Source organism: Chamaea fasciata, unplaced genomic scaffold (genome assembly GCF_029207755.1).
Source record: "Chamaea fasciata isolate MVZ Bird 193981 ecotype frontalis unplaced genomic scaffold, bChaFas1.0.hap1 SCAF_7, whole genome shotgun sequence".
In the NCBI taxonomy this organism is placed as follows: Eukaryota; Metazoa; Chordata; class Aves; order Passeriformes; family Sylviidae; genus Chamaea; species Chamaea fasciata.
Window position 1 is genome coordinate 46610093 of NW_027094092.1, and position 15368 is coordinate 46625460.

The 15368-nt window shown below is 39.4% G+C and overlaps 1 protein-coding gene across 4 annotated transcripts in view; it reads right to left on the reverse strand.

The window, feature by feature from the left end:
* The window catches only part of CCDC88C (coiled-coil domain containing 88C), a 96085-nt gene that overhangs the window by 23154 nt on the left and 57563 nt on the right, over positions 1 to 15368 (reverse strand). For all 4 annotated transcript variants that reach the window (XM_066188668.1, XM_066188667.1, XM_066188669.1 and 1 more), the window contains exons 11-16: positions 14095 to 14241; positions 11583 to 11727; positions 8752 to 8933; positions 5600 to 5737; positions 3081 to 4151; positions 681 to 808 (exon numbers count right to left, since the gene is read on the reverse strand). In XM_066188668.1, the coding sequence (XP_066044765.1) occupies positions 681 to 808; positions 3081 to 4151; positions 5600 to 5737; positions 8752 to 8933; positions 11583 to 11727; positions 14095 to 14241 (1811 nt within the window). The remainder of the gene's footprint in view (positions 1 to 680; positions 809 to 3080; positions 4152 to 5599; positions 5738 to 8751; positions 8934 to 11582; positions 11728 to 14094; positions 14242 to 15368) is intronic.

Consider the following 15368-nt stretch of genomic DNA (forward strand, 5'->3'; position numbering starts at 1 on the left):
TTAATAGAGGTAAACACCAGCACGGTTCTACAGAAATATCGAAGAGTTACTTAACTTGAAAGAAAATAAGTTTCTCTCTTTTCCCCATAATTACACTACAGAAAACTGTTCTTATGGCTCTTGTTTTTTCACATTCTTAACAAGGAGGAAGATCCACAGTTTAAAGACTCCTACAAGATGGGTATGTTTCTCTAAGTAGGTCTTACCAAGAAGCCGATATACACACAGGTTGTTGGGATTTTGTGTTCATTACTATAGGACTCACAAGGGAATTCTTTGCCATTAGGTATTTCTCAGGCAACATCTGTTTATATTAACAGGTATCTGGATCACCAATTACATGAAGTAATGGCAGATGCTGTTTAATAGACACTATTCTTACTTGTTAAAGAGAAGATGAAGAGAAATACACACTGAAATAGCTACCCAGCTACTCTGCTGGGGAGTACAGAGGAACTACGGTAACACTGCTAGCATGGAAACTGGCATTTCTTCCTTCCACCCAAGAAAATGTTTTGCAAAACTTACAGTATGCTGCCAAGCCTGCCTCAGAAAAATGTGGTTTATGTCCAAAACTGTTAAGGGTAACGGCAAGGAGGCAGATGAGAACCAAAAAGAAAGGCAAAGGGCTTCAGTTAGGCTGAGTTAAAAGAATGATTAGAAGAGCTTGGTTTCCTTACGTGTCATCATTGCCATTATCATCCTCCAGCAGCAGCTCTTTGTTCAATCCCATCTTCTCCAGTTCCTGGCTCAGTTTGTCCAGCTCACTAGACAACTTTTGACTCTTCAGCTTCTCTAGGACCAAATCCTGAAACAGCATTAACGTGATTAGTCGCTATGCAAAGGGTGGTGGTAATTATCCAGCACTATACAATTTTTAACAGTATTGTAAAATTCATTGGATAAAATCCTAGTTTCAAGTAGGTCAGCTAAAATTCCTCATCAGTGACAGATGAGTGCAGAATTAAACTGATTGGATTTATTTATAGGTCACTTGAAATAAATCTGAAAAATGTTTCTTTTGGCCTTTCCCTCACTCACTGTACTGAATACTTCTGCCAACCCTGGCTTTGTGCCTGCCTGCCGAAGGAGGGAATGTGCAGGCCAGGAGACACCACCCCATCTCGGTGCCACACAGAGATGTGCGCAGGGCAGGGGACACCAGCAGAGGGAGTCCCCACCTCTCAGCTAGGACAAAAAGCCCTGCCAGCACTGGCACACATGCAGAAGAGCAACAGGACTTCAGTACGGAAGCCTCTGGAGGTATAACGGCTATGATGTTATTACCAAGGGATGTTGTTACCAAGGTAACAGGGTCAATAGTGAATAATGCACTGAGTTTCTGACATACAGTAAATTACTGCCCAAATTTTCAAAAGTGTAACTACATTGTAGCATAAGAGACAGCACAACTCTGGACATGGGAGTTTGGTCACTTATTCTGGTATCTACTGATGCAGCCTAGTTTCATTCAGGTTTCTTTGGGAAGAAAGTAAAGCGGAACCCAGCAAGGAAGTCACATAAGGAGAAAACTTGGGAGTGCTGTACCAGAAGGTATATTGGGACAATGCTTTGCTGTTATGCCAGTAAAGTGGTCTGTGTGGAAATGGCCTGGGGTGTCATAGTGCCAGCCTGCATTTCTAAAAAGCACTCATTATTTTTGGTGCATAGCTAAGCGTGAAGATCCCTACCATTCAAAATTCTCTGAAATACAAATGCACCATAAAGGTCTTTCTTAAACAACACATGAAGAAAAAACAAAAAAGCTACTGAAGAACTTGAAATTAAAAAAAAAAAAATCCTGAGCATTAAACAGAAGCAAGAATAGAATTTTATAAAAATATTTTGTTAAAGTGTAGGTATTCAATAGTCTTCTGACATCACAAATTTAGCCATGAATTTATTCACATGGCAATGTAAAAAACATATGGTTAATGTCAGTGCCAGTCTAGTGATCTGTAAAGGGGTCCCTCCAACATCCACGAACTCCTTCGGCAGAATTTATAGAAAGTAATTAAGGAAAAGAAGATGGGCTACTGTATGGGTCTGCACCACTGGAAATCTGCAAAAGTCTGGGAATGGAAAGATTATAAAGGAGCCTTCTCAGAAATCATATTGTTTTATTAATTTTTACGAAAAGTTGGATAGAAACATAACTTGGGACTGTGTCAAGTGTTTCTGACAGACTTTATTTCTCCTCCTCAAAATTACACTAATGCTTCAAAAATTGAAAGAAAATTAAACCTTGAAGTGATTGCTTATTGTATTAATCTTGTTAAACTTATCTATTTCATTGAGCTACTGCAGCACAACCCTTTTTTCTTTTAATGCTCCTTCACAGAAAATCCTGTTTCTGGCAGGACAACAGCAGCCGGGACAGGCAATGAGAGCAAGTTGAAATAATCTGAATCTGTTCATAGGCCACCTATCTGTGTCAGGTTCTAGCACACATATCCCCAGGTTGCCAATGTCCTAATGCTCAGTTCAGGGAGAGATCACTGCTGCTTAGCATGCTCTCACTCAGCACGGAAGTGTTTGGGGAAAGATGCTGTAAGGCAGCTGTAAAACAAAACTCTGGGAAGTGTTCGGGGAAAGATGCTGTAAGGCAGCTGTAAAACAAAACTTTGGCACAGCTGGTTTAGGTTGGTCATTTGGGATGGTTTTGTCTCATCCAGAACAGGGATGCCAATGTGTTCTCAGCAAGTGTGAGAAATTTCTAGACCTGAGAGTCAATCTCCCCTGCTGGAGTTCTCAAGTTAGCCAACAATTTTGTGGTGACGGTTAGAGAAAAGTATCAAAGTTTTTTGGTTAACAGGCACCACATAAGACCTGTTGTAAAACGTTATTCTGCATGAAAATAAAGACATAATTTTGGAACTCTGTATTGTAGACACAAAGTGGAATACTGCACAACTGCATCAAGTGCAGCTCTTGGCGTGTTCAACTTTCCAAGGCAACACTTTCCAGTGACTGTTGTTAAGGTTGTGAAGATCTCCTGTGTGACAGATATAACCCTTTAGTACTTCACTGAGCTGAAAAAAAAATAGCAGCATATAGCCCAGTAGAATTATTTTGCTTACCTCTCTCAGTGTAGCTAGTGTTCTCTTATCAATTGTAACTTGCTTTAGGAGGTCTTTATTGTCCTTTTCAAACTCTTTCAGTTTATTAGATGAATCTCTGAATCGAGCAATTTCCTTTTCTAGTGTCTTGTTTTCCTTCTCAGCAACTGCCAACTTTACTGTACTGTCATCCAAAATAGCATCTTTCAGTTCCACTTGCTGCCAAAGCCGTTTCGTTTCTTTCTCTAGCAGTTTTTTGTCTTTTTCTAGCTGAGACATTCCTTGTTCTAGGGCTTTGTTTTCCTTCTCTAACCTCTCTAGCCGTTTGGCAGAAACCTTGAGCTCTTCAAGGTTCCTCTGGAGGACCTGATTTTCACTCTCCATCCCTTGCACTTCTTTTTCTAATTCCTGGATCTTTTTACTGCTGTTCTCCACAATTTGCTGAAGTCTCTGGTTTTCAGAATTGATACTCTGATAGCTTAGCTCCAGCCTCTCTGACTTCTTGTTCATGGCTTTTAACATTTCCACATTCTTTCTTAAGTCCTCTTTCTCCCTCTCCAAATCTTTATTTTCTGCTTCTATTTGTGCCATTTTTGTACTGGTAAATCTCATGGTCTCTACCACTCTTCTAAGCTCCAGATTTTCTTCATCCAATTGCTTGTTGTCCCTTTCCAGGTCACCAAGCCGGATGGAAATATTTTGTAATGTGTCCAAGGATTTTCTTAGTTTCCTATTTTCCACTTCCAGATTGCCATTCTCTTGCTCAAGAACTTCCACTTTTTCTGTCACTATTTTCATCACTGCTGCCTTTTTTGTGAGCTGTTCATTCTCCCTCTCCAGCCGGTGGAGCTCTTTTTCCATTTCTTCCACTCTTTCCACTTTTTCTCTAACCTGCTCAAAATCCTTTTGCAATTGTTTCTTCTCAAATTCCAGCTTGTTCAGTTTGCTACTCATCTCAGTTACTGTTTCATGAAGGATTTTGTTCTCTTTTTCAATATCTTTCACTCTTGCCTCGCTGCTGACTTGTGATCTTTGCCTCAGGGATAAGACAACTTGATTAAGGTGATCATTTTCTTGTTTAAGGTCCTTTATCTACATAAACAGTTACGCAAATGTTACTCATCTACCTTACAAGTGCAGCACAAATTAGTCCTAAAGCAGAGAGATGACTGTTAACACAATCATATCCATTCAATCCAAGACAAAATTCTCAGCAAATTACTGACTATAACTAAGAACCCAAACTGTTGAAAAGAATGTTACCTCTGGTAACTCATGATTTTAATAAATGTGCTACATTTATTAAATGTGCTACATTCCTGCTACCATCTGGGTGGCAGGCTGGGGCAGAAAGAGAAAGCAGACAGAGGACCTTCAGAGAACACCTTGGAAAAGATACTTTGTTACAAATCAATCTTAATAGAGAGTTTCTTTCTATCTAGGTTTACCTTCATCTTTGGGACCTGAAGACTGAAATTATCTCTGGTAAGGTGCCAGGAGCCTCAGAATACTTGAAAATGTAGAGCAGTTACAGATGTCATTAAAGACACACTTCCTGTAAGGACAGTACACTTACCCCACTGGTCAAATTTCAGCTGACGAAACTGTAATTTAGACTGCAATTTGCATTTCATTCTTATACTAGACAACATCCACACAAATCAAAAGGGCCTAGACCTGAAAAAAATGACCTGCTCTTTTTTTAACAACTAGGAATATTTCCAGTTTTACTTCCTGCCCCTACCTTCAAACCATCTATTAATTTCTGCCACAAAGAATCTGTATTTGATCTAACTAAAATGTAAGACTTTGTTGGTAAAGCGCCGTTTCCCAGGGAGAAGTCTGGGTAAAAATACTTCAAGATGAAAAGAACTACACAAATAAGACATTTAATTCAATTTCCACCTCACAAAAACTTAGAGTAAATTTTAATGCAGGTTGAGAATATTCAGACCAGTCTCTAATGAACTGTGTCTGTATTTTTTTCATTTGTCAAATTAGTACAGATGATACTTGCACAAATCTGTAATTAAGAGTTTTCATGCATTGCACATGAACTGCAGCACAGCAGTAAAAGCTGATGGGCAATTAAAACGACAATCCAGAAGAGGTAACTACTTTCTCAGCATCTCTTTTAAATAGAGTGAAAAGGCTGGGTGGCTAAAGAACCTCAACCAAACCAATCATGCCATACAGGTCGTGGAAGACCAATCTTCAGCAACAAAATGGGCATTTATTTGCACATCCTAAAACCAGTTGGTATTCCATTTAGTAAGATCCAAGGGCGTTTTTCCCTCAAGGGGGAATGTCTGTTCATATAATAGCCTGAAGATCCCCTTATGGTAACAAGAGCAGGAATCAGCAAAACATGACAGGCTTTTACACCTGAACAATCTTTTAACTTAGATTTGAACAAGTTCAACCTGCACTTAATAGCTCTCAAATTGCCTTATCTCCCTGAGAGAACCAGATGCTCTAAATGGCATCACTGAACTACCATTACTGAGCACATTGTTATATTACATTTGAGAGGTTCGCACCTGTCTGTCTTTGTCAGCTTTTAGAGTCTCCATGACAACCTGTAGCTGCTCTTTATCTTTTATCAGCTCTTCACTCAAGGTTTCCAAATCTTGATTGCTTTGTTTCTCTTTTTCAATTTGATTTTGCAACTTCTCAATCTGTGTGAAGAGAACACAACAAAACACATCAACCACAGCTTGACACAAGGACTGTTTGCATTTTAAGTCATTTTGAAGACCAGAGAGAAATGAGATGCGGACTATGGCTGAGAGGTTAAATCCCTCTCCCCTGCAGTTACCAGTCTCAGGAGGAAATGGACTGTCTTGTTTTTCTCACAGGGCTAAGAATCTTCTTCATGCCTTTTAAGATCAGAGCATATAAGGCACAGCAGTAAGAAATGCTTAGTCCACCTGCCTGCTGAATGCCCTGCTGTGCTCCTGTGAATAGTGGTTAAGTTTCTGGTGCTCCCCTTCCTAAAGGAACTTGCCTCCTCCTAGCCTCTCCATCACTGATGGTCTTACTCTACCAGTGAATGCAGATAAAGTTATTAGGACACTTCAGCTGAGCAACTGCACTGAAAGACCAAAACACCAACCTAAAACAGGAACAGAGGAAAAACACTAAAGCACTAGAGTGACCAAGTTTACACACCACTCCCTGTGTTCTGCTGGCCCTCTTTTCCCCAGCAGGTGACAATATTGCATTTGAAATATTTGTGAATAAGGCTCCAGTCCTACAACAAAGTTTTCTTACTTACTAATTTTGAAAGTTGTACTTGTAATGCATGAAGAACAAAAAAGCAGTAGCTCTTCAGTACTTAGAAACAAGAGGTTCTGGGAACTATATTCCCCAAGTCAAGAAATAATTCCTTTTTAAGCTTGCAAAGTACTGTGAGCACCTACAGCTCTGCACAAGTATCAGCTCATTTTTGTTTTGGTATTATCAACTCTGCCAACAGTGAAAATGTCAATGAAAGGGGTATTAAACCTAATTCTTACAAGTGGGAAATAGCTGGAGGCTGGGCTCTGCCTGTGTCAACATACCCCTCGTTACAGGAAGTGTTTAAACAAGCAGGGGCTGCGCAGATTGGAGATAAGGAGGGCTCAGCAGTCAGAAATGTAACCATGTGGAGGTTCATTGGTCTCAAAGGAGCTGTTCAGAGAAGGCTGCAACAAACTCAGTAGCTCAGCAAAAGCTCATCCTCATTGGCACTTCCCAGAAAACTGGAGGCAAGTATTACTGTTTACAGCTCTTTTCAGTAAGGCAGAAAGGCAGAGACGACAGACCAGTTGCTTGGTCTGCTTCTATTTCTGTGCCTGAAAAGAGGGTTTTCTACTACTACCTCCTCTAAACACCTTGTAAGGAAGGAAAAAAAAATATGTACGTGACTTTTCCTTTCTAACATCTCCTCTTGTACTACCTGAATAATCTTGTTTCAGCTACATGATCCCACCAACCACTAGATAGCAGATGAACAAGCATATTCAAACAATTTTTGAAAGTCTCAGACAGTGGATGAAATTTCAGCTCAGTTAAAAGACTAAGAAGACAAGATTTTACTATGGATATCTCCGGAAAGTTACCAAAGAACCCTAAAGACACAAAACATTTGAGGCAGAATATTTCTTTATCTCTTGTCCTCTAACTCACACATACCTGACTTTAACAGTCCTCCAGAGCTCTGGCATTATCCCGTGCCCACTGTAGTAAACATTTTGCAACAAATCAGAGACTTTGCCTATTATTTCCCCTGGCACACCTTGCAGTATTCTAATTGAGGGGAACCATGACTGTTGGCACCAATACAGTGCCATAACAGGAGGCGCCCACAAGGAATCTGCCTCGGGCAAAGCTGGAGGCTGACCACAGTTGTTAAAGTGATTTAAACTGCTGTACACCACAGGTATCTGCTTTCTATGCCTCCATCGCTAATTTTAGGCATGTAAATTAGAGCTGGATTGAATTACTTGTACACAACAGGTCATATATGGAAGTGTGGAAGGAAGATTAGAGTGAACTGAATCTTTGCAGTTTTCCTTGTACACAAAAGAAAGAAAAGAAGCAGAACTGATCTCAACGAATTAATCTCGCCAGGTGTTCCAGGTGCTGGATATTGCTCTCCCCGGCAGAGAAATGGGCCTGTTACAATATAGGAATCTACGAGCATCATTTCATATCTAGGTACTTTCTCCCCTTGTCCTTTAAGGGATTCAGCTAGCTCACAGGCAAGCTGAACAGAATGTGTCTCACACACACAGAGGTTATTAGCAGTAATGGGAAAAGGAGAAACGAGCCTTATATTCTGGATAATTTATGAATGGTAGGAATGTGGAAAAATCCAACATGGAAATGTTTTATACTTTAGAGTAGGAAGCATCCTTTTTCCCCAGCAGCTCTTGGCTCAATTTATCAGAACTGAGGATTCAAGTAACTAGTCAGACAAAAATAAGGCTGGCAGCTGGAGGTGAAAAGAGCAGTATGTTTCACAAGGACAAGCACTGAGCTGGCATTTGAGCTACATGTAATCACAGTTAACAACAGTGAAACACACATGTATATGTAAGTACATTTACTAAGTGATGACCTACATGTCTATTACAAAGATTGAAAGAACTGAGATCTTTGCAGAGAGAGAGAGAGAGACACTAAAGAATTTATAACAGCCAACAGGACAAGAAAAAGAAAAAGCAGGTCCAGGACTCTGGACAGCAAGAAAGACATTTAGAACATACTAACCTGAATTCACCTGTGTAATTTATTTGACTTACATGTAAAAATTATTGAACTTTAAAAAAACGGAAATAGCTCAATGTAACCATCGCTTCCTTTCCCAGTAGTGACTGTTGTGAGACAACAGAAAGGGACACAATCAACAGTACCATCTGATGGGGCAAACAGGCACTGAAAACCAACTTTTATTTAACAGGAACAGTCACATTTTCTTACCATGATGCACATAAGCAGGCAGTGAAGTAGAAGGCATTAAACAGAATTATTAGAATTTAATTGCATCAGAATGTGATTAAATAGACAGGACCAAAAACATGGTCAGTCTTATGGGGATAACGGGTGAATTCCCTGAAAACTCTCATCATTCAGGAATGCTGCACAGCCCTTTGTGCACTGTGTTTAAAAAAACGAAGAGCTCCGTTTGTTCCTGTGAGCAAATTACCTTTTTGCTAAGCTGCTGATTTTCCTTTTCCAGCTCCACAAACTTTAGGCTGCTCTCTCTGGAGGTCAAGGAGGCATCTCTCAGCTCTTGGATTGTGTTCTGCAAGCTCTGATTATCCTTCTCTAGCTTCAGTATTCGACTCGAAGCACATTCATTCAACTCAAACACAAAGGACTTCCTGGCTGTTGAAACATGAGAAGCAGAAGGTGGCACTTATCAATTCACAAACATCTCCTTCTGAGGTCCACAAGATCCACTTGGATGAAGATTATTGCTGTCAGTCTTACAATTTCAGCTTGACTGATAAGTAAATGCTTGGTTAAAAACAGAACCCATTTTCATAGATAACCATTAACACCTTTAATAAATAGGGTACTATCTGAACAGCCAGCCATCTCAAAAGTTGCTTACTTTCTTAACTCTTCTTAAATTTGCTTTGGTTGTATTAGAAGTGCATCTAATGTTAGTAACAAAATAAACTTTGATATCATCTCATACTTTCATCATAGGAAATAAATTGAGGGAAAAAAGTAAACCCCCGCTAAATGTTTGGTAAAACAGCAAGGTGAAGCACTTCCAAGAGCTAGTGAAAACTCAGGTATTCAATCGCATTTAGTAACAGAAAAAATTCTTACAAAAGAGAGTTTTTTGTGCTTATCTTTACACTTCTTCATTACAAGAGTATGCTGAATCACAGAGAATAATTTACTACGAGGTACCCAGGCACAGGACATCCATCAGAATGCTGATCTGAGAGGTGTCTGAAGTTGAAATCTCAGAATTAACAAGATTTATTCAAGTTTTACAACAGAGATGTTATTTTACTCAGTGTTGTAGATCAAAAGTCTCACTACCTCTCAGCCTCAAAATCCATCACCCAAGCCTCACTGCTCTGTTAATTTCCCTGCCCAGCATTTGAATAATTACAAGAGCAACCTTATTGTTCACATGAAGTAATTGCTACCCATCACCTCAAAACCACATTTCATATGAAATTGGCTTTAACGCTGTCTTCAAATCTAAGAAAATTAATAATTCCTTCTAAATAAGCTCTAGAGCACACTGAGCTCTTTAAGTTGGCAACTTACTGAGATTGGTAAAATTCTGTTTGTCTCTTCTATGGAGCATTACCTGGAGAGCTTCGGTCAAGTGAAGACTCAAATAGTTAACATTACCTAAATACTCCAGTTGAGTTCTGTTCTGAAGTAAAGCCCACTTAAATTACTTCTTCCCATGCTTATTTTTAAAATTATTTTTAATAAGATATACCAAACTAGCTGGTAAAATATTCCATCTGCCACCCTTGCAGACTCAACTTGATATCCAGGAAGGGGAGATTTTTTTCCAAAAGGGTTTATGCAGTCTGACTCTATTTGTAAAACAAGCTGCATTCAGAACAGCAACATGGATTGAAGTAAAACTTCTTAAATGGAATTACTGTAAAATCAGAACAGCACTTCCATGAAATAAGTTAAATGTTCTTTAAAAAAAAAAAAAAATCCGGCTTCCTTCATAATTTTATTTTCCTACTGAATACAAGTCTATGCATGTTCTCAGTTTCTCATTCTTTTTCTTTGGTTAATCAGAGAGTTTCTGAAGTTCCAGGGCTAAAATGCTAAACATCAGTGCAGTGATAAATCACTCAAGCAAATTTTGAAAGTTATGTTTGATAACAATTAGTAAGAGGTAACTAGCATTCTTCCTTCTATTACATCAATAGTGAAAGCAAATCAGGAAGGGAACAAAACTTGGTATTTTAAACAGGCCATAAAAAGTAGGGATTTTAACATTTTCTTGAAGTACCCTTGATGAAAATTTCTAAGTTTTGGGAGAACTGTGTTTTCTCCCCACTAACACAATGAGCAATAACCTTGATTACAAAGAAGGAGTAATAGAGTGATATTCATTTCTCAGGCTAACATAACCTGCTTTGCATGATTATTATTCAGAAGTAACAATTAACTAGCCATTAATCTTAGTGAAGAGAACTCAGATCCTAGACAGCAAGAAGATTTCAGAATTGGTGTCAGCCAGACGCAGAGCTGTTTTACAAAACAAAGCTATTCTAGACAGTTTCACTGAAAACTTAACATCTGCTTACTCTAATTTATTCCTTTGTCTTCAAGTTCAACTGTTCCTGGCACACAAAGCCAAACATGCAAGTTTAGGCAAAATAAGATGAATACTCAATAAAAGCTGCATGTTAAATTAGAGGATATAGTTTTTATTTCCCAAGTTCTACTTAGAATTGTTATTTAGGCTGGTATGATAGACAGAATAAATGTTAAACATAGAAACCAATGATAAAAGAAACCAGTGAAGAAAGAATTTGTTATGTTTGTGATAGTTATGGAAATCAAATCAACCACTCCAAGAAAAAAAATCAGCCAGTTATTTTAACTGCATACATTTTTCAGTATCTAGCAAAAATAAATGACTTCAGCATACATCACTTCCTGGGACTTAAAGACCAGTTAATTGTCTGTATTAACTGTACTAAAGATCACAGACTCCACCCAACCATTCAGTTAGAAATATTCAATGTGACATTTCTGCTGTGTCATTTACAAAGCTTTCTTTAAAAAAAAATATATTAAAGTGTGACACTTAAAGGCCACTCTCTCAGTGATGAACAAAAGAAAGCAAAATACTGTGATGCTTTCAAAGGAAAGTGAAAGGAAGAAGAATACATTTTAGAAGTTCAGAAAAAATCAAGGTCAAAGTCAAGTGGCTGAATGAGGGAAGCTTTCCAATCTTGGATTCCCATCTCAGTCAATCAATTTATTCTGAAACAGACCACAAACACCACAGCTACCCCAGCTGGTACTTACTGTCTGCAAGATCAGTGCTTTTAGACAGTTGTTCTAGTTCCCAGCCTAGGTGTGCAGACTCATTCATGCTCTGTTTCTGTGCAATCTCCAAGACCATGTTCTCCTCCAGCAGCTCTTCAATTCTCTTCTTGTCTGTGTCCCGGTCCTGTGCAAGACGCATGTGAATGAAAGAGTGTTCAGCTCATCTGGAACGTTCTAGGCTGAGCTGCTACAACCACAGTGTATGCTGAGGGTAGAAGAAACTCCTTAAACACTGTGGTTTTATAATGAAACACATCTTCAGCATTACATGTTTGCTGTGGGCTACTTATGTAAGTCACAGAAAGCAAAGCCCAATTGGCCCCACTGAGCACCAGCTCTGGTCCATGATACACTTGCAGAGAAGGGGATGGCAGCAAGACTGGGTGATGACAGGACCACTACAAGCCAGGATGAGTATGGCAGACTGGATTCAAGAGCTAAGTCTCCAGAGCTAAGTTCTACAAAAACATGTAGCATCATGCTCTCTGGTACACTGGAAATTCTTCAGATAGAACCTTGAATTCTGCAGAGCTTCAACTCATCACATCAAACTTGGACACATTCATATGGATCAGCAAGTAACAACTGCCCCATAATTTGAATTCTAACTCCTGGAAACAGACCTGGAGAATGAATCTATTGTTGCTACTGGTGACTACTTGAGCCATTTGCATTTGTGGGAACTGAAATGCTGCTTCAGTGGTTCTCAACCTTTCAGAAACCATAACCCAAAAATTCATTAAGTCACCCAGAAAAGCATACAAAATTTCCAGTAACTTTGGAAAAGCTGAGCATGACAGGACCTTTATAATATCCTGAATCATAGAATTATAAAATAGTTTGGGATGGAAGGGACACTGTGCAGCCCTTGCCATGGGAAGGGACACTTCCCCTAGATCACATTGTTCAAAGCCCTGTCCAACCTGGCCTTGAACACTTCTAGCGATGAGGCACCCAACAACTTCTCTGGGAAACCTCTTTCAGTGCCTCAACACCCTCACAGTAAAGAATTTCTTCTTCCTACTATCTAATCTAAACCTACTCTCTTCTAGTTTGAAGCCATTCCCTCTTGTCCTATCACTACATGCCCTTGTAAAATGTCTCTCACCATCTTTCTTTTAGGCTCCCTCTAGATACTGCAAGGCAGCAATGAGGTCACCCTGGAGCCCCCTCTTCTCCAAGCTGGAAAATCCCAATTCTCTCAGCCTTTGCTCACAGGAGAGGTGCCCCGTTCCTCTGATCATTACCGATACACTCCTCTAGACTCACTCCAATAGGTCCATGTCCTTCTCTGCTAAGGACTCCAGAGCTGGATGCAGCACTCCAGGTGGGGTCTCACCAGAGGGAAGTGGAGGGTTACAAGCCCCTCCCTTGCCCTGCTGCCCACGCTGCTTTGGATGCAGCCCAGGACACATTTGGCGCTCTGGGCTGTGAGTGCACATTGCCAGGTCGTGTGCAACCTCTCATCCATCAGCACCCCAAAACCCTTCTCAGCAGGGCTGCTCTCATCTGTTCATCCCCTGCCTGTGTTGATACTGGGGGCTGCCCTGACCTAGGTGCAGCATCTTGCACTTGTTCAATCACATGAGATTCCCATGGGCCCACTGCTCGAGCTTGTCCTGGTCCCTCTGGATGGCTATCCCATCCCCCAGCTATGTCAACCACACCACTCTGCTTGGTGTAACCTGCAAATCCACTGACAGTGCACTTGACCCCCTTGACAATGCCATGAATTAAGGTATTAAGGAACACTGGTCCCAATATGAATCCCTGAGGGACACCCCACTCCTTGTCACTGATATACATCGAGATTCAGTCATCCATACAGCATTCTCCACACTTTTATTTCCAACAGAACCTGTTGAAAACCCTGTATAGATAAACCCACAAGAATTCAAATCATGGTGGGATAAGGAGGACTGTTAAGTAAAATACAAGTATTTATCGTTTTGAGTGGGTTTCCGAAGTCCAATGTTGCTTTCTGTTTGTAGACAATAATCTCCCACTTATTACCTTCCCTTATTTATGAAGCAATAAACCATATCTCTGATTTACACACAAAATTTCTTTTGAATTTCTGTCTTTTCCAGTGGTAACGGATTCTTAAAGACACTGTAATGGCTGAGGATTTTGTTTCCAATTAGAAAGAATATTTACTAGAGTAGATTTAATTTCCTACATCTAAGAGATTTCTACTTAAACAGATTTTAGTATCCCCATTAACAAAATGTATGAAAGCAGTCTGTATTTTAAAATTGTGATATACCTTCTGCATAAAATAAAACTCAGTCTCACACGAAGTAGCATTGGCCACTGTCAACATTACACTATCTCAAGAATACATGCACAGAAAGATCAACCTAAAAACCCTCTTCAAAAAGCACCACTGATTTATTTGCCTGTTTCCACCAGATTCTGTGACTTGATTTTGTAACGTAAGGATAAAAATGAAAGCTCAAAAAATTAGCATCATGAAAAAGAAAGTCCATACCAGCTCTACGTCATGAAGTTTGGACTTCAACTGCAAATTTTCCTTCTCTAATTCATGCAGCTTATCACCACGAGCTCTTGCCATGGTTAGCTGTTCTTCTAGCATGGCCTTTGTTTCAATTAATACAATGTTATCCTCTCTTAATTCCTAGGAAAAAAAAAAAAAGAACAGTGTTAATTTCTTACTGCCTTTTCATAGACCAAGTGTTTTTCATAAAGTGACATTGCAAAAAACAAGAAGGAAATCTGACATGTTTGGTTCATAGAAAGACTTTTACCTAATATTTTAATGAGAGATGATACTATGTTTCACTACCTTTGAGTCATTATGCAAGTAAATTTAATATTTTTTAGGGCTTTTTCCTGAATTTTACAAGCTCAACAGAATTTCTTTTGCTTAGTATGAGGCTAGATCGAGAGGTGCACACAGAAGAGCAACTGCTCAATTCCAATTCCACTGTTATAATACCAATTCCTTTGCCAATTCATCATCGTCCCTTGTTTTCCCAGCTTCAAAACAGATTATTTACTTTCAAGGGATGGGGAACAGTATCCATGAATACATTCAAGATCCACATTCCTGTTTCAGTACAGTCATGTGCAAATGTCTGTTTAATAAAGTTTCTCTCTCTCTCTCATGAACAGATTTTTAATTCACTTGAACAATCAAAGTTGTTTTATGCTTATCACTTAACACTCCCTGCCACTTCCCCACTAAACACATGAACTGCACAAGCCACATCACTCATTAGAGCTTTTGGATCTGGTTTTACTGAATAGAAGTTTAACTTATTACTTTGCTGTAGCCACAGCGTTAGAAACAGGTTTATTATACTGCACTGCGACTGCTCCTTGCAAATAACAAATCAAACTATGAGCATTCAAGTATCTTATTCTGGAAACATGAAATATGCAAAGCATGAAATCTGGCCATGAAATGTTGGTCATGTTTTAAACACATTTATCAAATATGTCTCATTTTAAGCTGTAATACCTCACTGCTAGCTTTTACTTTTGTTGATCCTGCCGTAAGTCTTGAGTCCAAGACAAATATTCTATGGCAGGAATGCTTAGGCACTTCAAAGATTAAATGGATACAGTAAGGAATTTTCCCCAGACGAGTTACAACTGGGCAAGAAGCAGACTGATTCTCTACAGAAACTTCGTCATTCTCTGATTTCCTCCCTCCTCTCCCCATTCATTCTGCTGTTCCAATGAAAGATGCAAAACCAGAAAATGTGCAAACAGGACAAAACGCTTGACAAGTTTATTCCT